General features: G+C 35.6%; 1 protein-coding gene across 1 annotated transcript in view; it reads left to right on the forward strand.

Moving 5' to 3' along the window:
* Positions 1-2,714, forward strand: part of stab1 (stabilin 1) — a 41,889-nt gene extending 39,175 nt beyond the window's left edge. Inside the window, exons 66-69 of the mRNA XM_051094599.1 lie at positions 19-132; positions 511-657; positions 2,272-2,379; positions 2,481-2,714. Of these exons, the coding sequence (XP_050950556.1) occupies positions 19-132; positions 511-657; positions 2,272-2,379; positions 2,481-2,519 (408 nt within the window). The 3' untranslated portion in view covers positions 2,520-2,714. The remainder of the gene's footprint in view (positions 1-18; positions 133-510; positions 658-2,271; positions 2,380-2,480) is intronic.
* Positions 2,715-9,382: the final 6,668 nt, after the last annotated feature.

The raw sequence follows: 9,382 nt of genomic DNA on the forward strand, positions 1-9,382 counted from the left end.
ACTCTATGGTTTCCACAGGACTCTCAACCCCAGAAACTGGTGAATAATAAGGTCATATTGGCTTGGAACATTCCAGCCATCAATGGTCTGATCCATGTCATTGATGGGCCTTTCAGAGCTCCACCTGCTCCAGTAAGTGGCTTCTTTTTGTAGTAGTACAGTGAAGCATATATCTGCAGAATTTATTAGAAAATTTAATGGGTAATTGCATTAACACCAATGGATTAGACTGCAGCAGTTGTATATAGAAAGCACATTCCAATGACATTCTGTTGAGCAGTGACTTTACTAAAAAATAATTTTTGCTTGTCACCAAACAAAGATGTCATCTATGACTCACCAGATTAGCTAAAGCAAGTCAACATCCTGTTTGACTAGCATGGACGTCCGATCCAGTCTTTTCAAAGCAGTAGTAGTAGATAGCCATTTATAGCTTTGCCAAAATCTGGACCTCACTTACAATTCCCAGTGAATTTCTGGAAGTCATCACTGGTGTTGTCTGATTTTTAGGTGCCGGCTGTTTCTCCAATCTCGCAGTCCAGCAGTGTCGCAATCACCACTGTGCTGATTGTCTTCGCCATTGTTGGTATTGTCGCGGGGCTGGCGTACTACATCCTCAAGCACAAGAATGACGCCTTTCGTTTTCAGTATTTTAAGGTTTGTTCACGTAATGGAGCTTCACATATTTAGGTTAATGTAACAAAGACAATTTACTGTTGCTTCTACGCTTCTAGACTTTACTATATCTATCTATCGTTCTATTATTCTATCGTTTTATCTATCTATCTATAGATCTATCTGTCTGTCTATCTATTGTTCTATCGTTCTGTCTATCTGTCTATCTATCGTTCTGTATCGTTTTATCTATCTATCTATCTGTCTGTCTATCATCTCTATTGCTCTATCTATCATCTATCTATCTGTCTATCTATCTACCTATCTATCGTTCTATCATTCTATCTATCTGTCTATCTATCTATCTATCTATCTATCATCTATATATTATCTATCTATCATTCTATCATTCTATCGTTTTATCTATCTCTGTCTGTCTATCTGTCTTTCTATCTATCTATCTATCTAGCTATCATCTATATATTATCTATCTATCTATAGATCTATCTATCTATCTATCTATCTATCTATCGTTTTATCTATCTATCTATCTATCTATAGATCTATCTGTCTGTATCTATCTGTCTGTCTGTCTATCTATTGTTCTATCGTTCTATCATTTCTATCTATCTATCTATCTATCATCTATATATTATCTATCTATCATTCTATCGTTCTATCGTTTTATCTATCTCTGTCTATCTATCTGTCTTTCTATCTATCTAGCTATCATCTACATATTATCTATCTATCTATCTATCATTCTATCGTTTTATCTATCTATCTATAGATCTATCTGTCTGTCTATCTATCTGTCTTTCTATCTATCTAGCTATCTATCTAGCTATCATTCTGTCGTTTTATTTATCTATCTATCTATCTATCTATCTATAGATCTATCTGTCTGTATCTATCTGTCTGTCTGTCTGTCTATGGTTCTATCTGTCTTTCTATCTATCTATCTAGCTATCATCTATATATTATCTATCTATCTATCTATCTATCTATCTATAATTCTATCGTTTTATCTATCTCTATCTATCTATCATCTATTTCTATCTATCTGTCTATCTATCTATCTATCGTTCTATCGTTCTACTATCTGTTTATCTGTCTGTCTGTCTATCTATCTATCTATCTATCTATCTATCTATCTATCGTTTCCATCTTTGTCTGTTTTTCTATCTATTTATCTATCTATCTATCTATCTATCTATCTATCGTTCTATCGTTCTACTATCTGTTTATCTGTCTGTCTATCTATCTATCTATCTATCGTTCTATCATTCTATCTTTCTGTTGTTTTTCTATTTATCTATCTATCTATCTGTCTATCGTTTTATCTATCTATCTATCTGTAGATCTATTTGTCTGTATCTATCTGTCTGTCTGTCTGTCTATCTATGGTTCTATCTATGGTTCTATCATTCTATCTATCTATCATCTATATATTATCTATCTATCTATCTATCTATCTATCATTCTATCGTTTTATCTATCTATCTATCTGTCTATCTATCTGTCTTTCTATCTATCTATCTATCTAGCTTAGATAGATAGATAGATAGATAGACAGACAGATAGATCTATTGACGCCATATTTAGTTTGTGATGTATCGTAATCTACTTTTAAAGGTGAATTTATTTATTCAACAGAATGATGATGAAGATGATGCATCCACAAAAGGTGGTGGAAACCCTGCTTTAGTATCCATCCCAAACCCTTTATACAGCGGCTACAGGGCATTTGCAGAGCCATTTGGGGTAAATAGAAAGGTTTTCTTCTCTGTGCTTGTAATTTTACCTACTTGAACCGTTATTACTGGTCAAACACAGTTGTCCTAATCAATATTTGTTTATTTCAGGAATCAGCTGCTACAGACACACCCAACCTCATCGACTAGCACAGACAGCGGCGCCGACCTCCTCTGCCTTTCATTACCTGTGGTCAGCTGGAGAGCCTGGCTGGAGGAGGTGGCCTCAACACCTTTACATATGGTTAAACCTAAAAATAAAAGACTTAAATGCTCTAATTATGTCCTAGACAACTTCAGCCTACCATGGTGCCTTCAGTTCAATAAAAACACCTGCTAAAAACACTGGGTGCATGTTTACCTGTTGTTTTCAAGAAGATTTTCTTCTTGGCCAATCGGAGAGGAAATCAGCTGTCCAGGGACTAAAACCTGGGGTCTAATTAATGTCTCCAACTGCAATGCATAATCCCAAAGGCCTCGTTGACATAATAGAAGAGTATTTTTGTCTTGTTCGATTATACCAAAGACGACGGAAGCGTAACACAAGAGGGAGACACATGAAAATTCCCTAGAGGAAAACGACCACCTGTTCATACTACTTGATAACAAAAAACATCGTTCTGTCATTCTTTCTATCTTTCTGTCTATTGTTTTTCTATCCATCTATCTATCTATCTATCTATTATCTGTTTCTATCTATCTATCTTTCTGTCTATTGTTTTTCTATCTATCTATCCATCATCTATTTCTATCTATCTATCTATCTATCTATCTATCTATCTATCTATCTATCTATCATCTTTCTATGTATGTATCTATGTATCTATCTATCTATCATTTCTATCTTTCTGTCTATTGTTTTCTATCCATCTATCTGTCTATCTATCATCTATTTCTATCCATCTGTCTATCTATCTATCTATTTCTATCTATCTATCTGTCTATCTATCTATCTATCTATCTATCTATCTATCTATCGTTCTACTATCTGTTTATCTGTCTGTCTGTCTGTCTGTCTGTCTATCTATCTATCTATCATTTCCATCTTTCTGTCTATTGTTTTTCTATCTATCTATCTATCTATCTATCTATCTATCTATCTATCTATCTATCTATCTATCTATCTATCTATCGTTCTACTATCTGTTTATCTGTCTGTCTGTCTGTCTATCTATCTATCTATCTATCTATCTATCTGTCATTTCCATCTTTCTGTCTATTGTTTTTCTATCTATCTATCTATCTATCTATCTATCTATCTATCTATCTATCTATCTATCGTTCTATCGTTCTATCGTTCTTTCTATCTTTCTGTCTATTGTTTTTCTATCCATCTATCTATCTATCTATCTATCTATTATCTGTTTCTATCTATCTTTCTGTCTATTGTTTTTCTATCTATCTATCTATCATCTATTTCTATCTATCTATCTATCTATCTATCTATCTATCTATCTATCTATCATTTTATCGTTTCTATCTTTCTGTCTATTGTTTTTCTATCAATCATCTATTTCTATCTATCGTTCTATGATTCTTTTTATCTTTCTATTGTTTTTCTATCTATCTATCTATCTATCTATCTATCTATCTATCTATCATTTCTATCTTTCTGTCTATTGTTTTTCTATCTATCAATCATCTATTTCTATCTATCTGTTGTTCTATGATTCTTTTTATCTTTCTATTGTTTTTCTATCTATCTATCTATCATCTATTTCTATCTATCTATCTATCATCTATTTCTATCTATCTATCTATCTATCTATCTATCTATCATCTATCGTTCTATCATTCTTTTTATCTTTCTATTGTTTTTCTATCTATCTATCTATCTATCTATATCTATCTATCTATCTATCTATCTATCTATCTATCTATCGTTCTTTCTTTGTCTATTGTTTTTCTATCTATCTATTGTTCTACTATCTATCTGTTTATCTGTCTGTCTATCTATCTATCTATCTATCTATCTATCTATCTATCTATTGTTGTCGTTCTGTCTATCAAAGACCATCACGACTGAATATACATATGAATTCAAGAAAGTAGACCAATCACGATTATTGGTTTGATTTTGAATGGTGGGAGATTTTCAAATATTAGTCTTGAAAAAGTATAAAAATACTTACAAAATACAGTTTAATGGGTATGTACTGTATGTTAAGCAGCTCAGCTTAATTCATCATAAAAATCGTAGAGAAGATGTACAGTTTGATTAATTGTGGGGATGATATGTTTGATTAATATCAGTGCGGTGCTGCCTTGCAAATACTGTAGTAATAATTTAGTCCATCAATCATTGACAGTGAGCATGTTAGGCCTTATAGGAAGCTTTTTGGCATACAAAAACAGACCTAACAGCTTTATAGAGTTCTTAAAAATGGATTCAAGACTGTAAAAAAAATCATACAACAGTGATTTGGCCTTTCTTGTGTAAATTTTCTGTGCTAATTTTTGTGATTTGGGAATTAGCCTGGGGACTTTAGGACCCAGGGCTAATGAGGACTGCAGTGAATTCACAGCTGGGCTTTCCTCCATTTCTCCAGTTCCACTCATCTCCCATCCCCCCATTTTCATCGCGCTCTTTCGCAACAAAGCACGACACCCATCCCCACTCTAGACAGAGAGGCTTCTGGGTCACACAAATGTGTCGCGTCACACCTTTCATTGTGCTTGCTTTGAAATGTATGAAAGGAGGAGATTACAACGTAGTCAAGATGGCATGTGGTGTTTGTCTGTAAGAGATCAACTTTGAAGTAAATGTGTGGAGGTGGTCAGTTATTGAAGAAGAAATGCAGTTCGCTTTTAATGGCCGAGATAATTCAAAATTCACCTGTTATTCAGTGAGCACATGTCAACTTTGGACAGCAAAACAAAATGTTTCGCCAAAGACGATTTGCATAGAAGTCCAAGCACTGCATAGAGCAAAGATATTTTAAAAAAACCAACTTGCATCTACATAACCAACCATGTTTCCTAAACATCATGCTAATTACATCCTAAATCGCTCAATTACATTTGATGCTACAGTGTCTAACTGTTATTATTACATTCACCATCATTTTCTATTGAATGTGGCCAGAACTGGCCGTCCACCAAAACCACATGCCCAGAACAGACTTCCCAGAGGCCTTCGGGAGCCACCGAGAGGCGTATGCCTGCTCCAAAAAGAGTTGCTGTCCTTTCAATAATTCAGCAATCTGAAGTCTCTAATGCCAAACATAGTTCCTCAAATGCCAAAGAATGAATGTGGTGATAAAACCAGGAGTTTAAAACTGTTAGGCCTTGGGTTGGTTTGGTGGATTTGGTTCAATCTCTGCATATTTGTGTCACAGTATTGAACTGTTTTTGTTAGGGCTTGAATGAGGTGCTAAAACCAGGATTTATTTTTTATTATCTGTCTGGCCAAAAACACATCTTTGAGCCCAGACAATAAAAAGGCCCGGAGACAGAAAACATGGTAAAATGGAAGCGCTCCCCATCCAGTGCAATGTTTCATTCCAATTGGGAACACAAGGACTTAATGTCATTGGATTCATTGGGTAATTTTTTTTTTTTAATCTTTTATCCCCCAAACCAGCGCAAACCCTGACTCATTCGAAATATTTCTTTGGTCAACTCAATCACAATGCTGAAACAATTCTAAACCCTACTGTTAACTCTAGTATAGCATTACTGCTCGGATTCATCTATGATCAAGTCAGATTTTTCTTGATGGGTGACTGTGTGATTGAGTTGACCAATGAACGCAATTTGTCCAAAGCTGGTTGCCAGATTGGAATGAACTCAGAGCAGGAAGATTGATTCACACTACAAATACGTATCAGGTATGGCTACTTGTATGGCTATAATTCTTGAACAGAATGAGTTATTTTTATAAACTTTGGTACACCCAAGGAAGGGTTTGCTCTGAGAATACTTGAAAGATTGGGTGGGGCTTAGCCACATTTTTTGAGGAAAACATTCCAGGATTTTTCACCATATAGTGGACATCAGTGGTGGCCAATAGACTGAACGTCCAAACTGCAGTTTCAATGCAGCTTCAAAGAGCTCTACATGATCCCAGCCGAAGAATAAGGGTCTTATCTAGCAAAACAATCAGTCATACTTTTTCACCACAAATGCTCATCTTGCACTAGCTCTGCGATGCGCGTCTTCACGCTTTATGTAATCAAGTTGGAAAGTTCACCTGTGGTTAGTTCTTCGTCTGTACTTCGGTTAAAAAAGGTAGAGTAGGGTGGAAAAACTCCATCCCATTTTCTCCTCCAACTTCAAAACCGTCCAACATCATTGTTTTACCTTTCTTTGTAAAGGGTGTTTGACCTTCTTTGCACGTTCGCTTTGTAAACACTGGGTTGGTATTTTCGCCTACGTCACATGCAACCTTTCCAACAAGATGAGCATTTGTGGTTAAAAAGTATCTAAATGTAATTTTTTTTTTTTTTAAGAAAATGACCAATTGTTTCGCTAGATAAGACCCTTATTCCTTGGCTGGGATCATGTAGAGCCCTTTGAAGCTGCATTGAAACTGCAATTTGGACGTTCAAACCGTTGGGAACCACAGAAGCACATTATATGGAGAAAAATCCTGAAATGTTTTCCTCAAAAAAAAAAAACGTAATTTCTTTGCGAAGAAAGAAAGACATGAACATAGGGACGGGTAAATTATCCGAAAATATTTAAAAATTCCATTGGCGAGAGGTGCTGTTATTACACTTAAAAATAAAGGAGCTTTAAAGGGTTCTTCACAGCGATGCCATAGAAGAAACATTTATGGTTCCACCAAGAACCATTCAGTCAAAGGTTCTTTAAAGAACCATCTATTTCTTACCTTTTTATAATTTGAAGACCTTCTTTTGCCACAGAGAAACTTTTGTGAAACAGAAAAGTTCTTCAGATGTTAAAGGTTCTTCATGGAACCGCTTAGACAATAAAGGTTCTCCTATGGCATTGTGAAGCACCTTTATTTTTAAGTGTGTACATGCAAAGTCTGTAAGCAAATGTATATTCTACAATGTTTGGACTTAGGACACAGCAATTCATGTCATTTGGCCTCCTCATGCCTGATGTTCTCCATATTTCAACATGTATAGTGAACCCCAATTAGTTTAATCTGGCCAGACTGGCATATCACCAAATTCACATAGCCAGACCAGAAAAGGCAGGGAAATAGAGTCCACCAAAAAGCCTATGGCAACATCAAAGAAACGGCAGTCCTCCATGACAGATGGTTGAAATGGTACACAACGCAACAATGCCCCACCCACTTCATTAACATAGAAGAAGAAAGCTTTTGTTGAAACAACACTTCTTAGCTGGAATTTACCCAATGGCATGTGAGATTTTCAACAATCTGAGTTAAAAAGTTAAAACGGCATGATGAGACCAGACTTGCAAAAACGTTCATGCCATAATGGTAAGCTCTAGTGGGTTTGGTTTTATGAAAAGATAGTGGTGGCAGCAAGATGGAAGACTGCACTCTAAAAAATGCTGGGCTGTTTTTTTTTTAACCCAAATGCTGGGTTCAGCCCATTGGGTCATTTTATTGGGTTATTTTTAGTATTTTTACCCAAGTGCTGGGTTATTTTTTTTAAATCCAAATGCTGGGTTCAACTTGTTAGGTCATTTTATTGGGTTATTTTTAATATTTTTACCCAGGTGCTGGGTACCCTGCTGAAAAAAACAATAGACACCATCACAAAATGTGTAATGGTTTTACTGGTTAAAATGGGACTTTTAATGGAAACTGTAATGGACCCTGTTGGTACTTGGTACTACTGGTAATTGGTCGTCTTCTGTTAGTGGCTTGTCAAAAACAATAGACCAATTATCTGTTTGTAAACATTCGGGATGAGCGGGCATGGTTGCAGAAAACCCGGGAAAGATAGCCTTTACAGCGAGAGAATTACGAGGACACGGTACAAAATACTTAGATTAAAAAAAGAGTATAGATTATATTAATTAGATGTCATTTTCAAAAAGTTATTCGCATATTACAAGAGCTTGTCACCCAGCGATAAGCACTGTTATTTAACGAAATTGGCGTTAGATAGTGGAATAGTCTTACAGATCCGAAACAGGGATGACGCTTTTTTATGCGCGGTTCAAGTGGCAGTGTATGGAGCCATGGAGTAAATGAATAAAAAAAAAGGTAAATTTGATTTTATATTTCAAAATTCTGACTTTATTTTCGCAATTCCGAGATTATATTCCACAACTCTAGAGGGAAAAACAACTCGTCATATGGCAAAAGTAGAGTAATCATAGCCGTTTTCATCCATAGCATGTCCGTTTAAACGTCTGCGTTTAGCTTCAAATGGCCTCTTTGACAACAGTATTGTATGAAATGATTTGCATTCCGATTTTGACATCAAAAGGCACAATTTTTTTTTTTTCTTCTTTCTCTTATTCCATGGATTTTACCCGTTTACCTCCACTTGCTACCGGTGTTTTTCTGAAACCACTATGCGCGCACAGCTGCAAGTGACCTCTACTCAAAATTGGTCTATAGATCCGATAATGTCCCAAAACACACTACAGAAAACCATTTTTTTATGTTTTATTTTAATGGTTAAGAGTTGATGGTTTTCTTTCCACCTAACAGCTGGGTTAAGACTGTCTCTGACGAAACAACCCAGCTGCTGAATTACCGTCAGGGCGCGGGCTTTTTGAGTCCTCTGCAGAGCCGACGACTGGTACTTCTTCAGTGAAATAAAGGTTAGTATACATTTTATTTCATTTATAAAGTCTTTACTGTGCTGTAAATTGTATTATTTTACGCAACGCAACATAAAGACAATATGTCAGTCCGCTGGCAGCGGTTGTTTCGCAGGATTGAAAATAAATTGAATAAAATAAATGGATTTTATTTGTTATTTTACTTAGTTTAATCTTAAAATATGCTCTCTAATGTCAGTACTGTTTGTTTATGGGCAGTTTTAGAAGTCAGTCATGGCATCTTTCAGCTACGAGTGAAACGCGAGGAGGCGGTCTAAAGTTCGCAGTTAACC

This window comes from Labeo rohita, chromosome 22, assembly GCF_022985175.1.
Source record: "Labeo rohita strain BAU-BD-2019 chromosome 22, IGBB_LRoh.1.0, whole genome shotgun sequence".
Classification (NCBI taxonomy): Eukaryota; Metazoa; Chordata; class Actinopteri; order Cypriniformes; family Cyprinidae; genus Labeo; species Labeo rohita.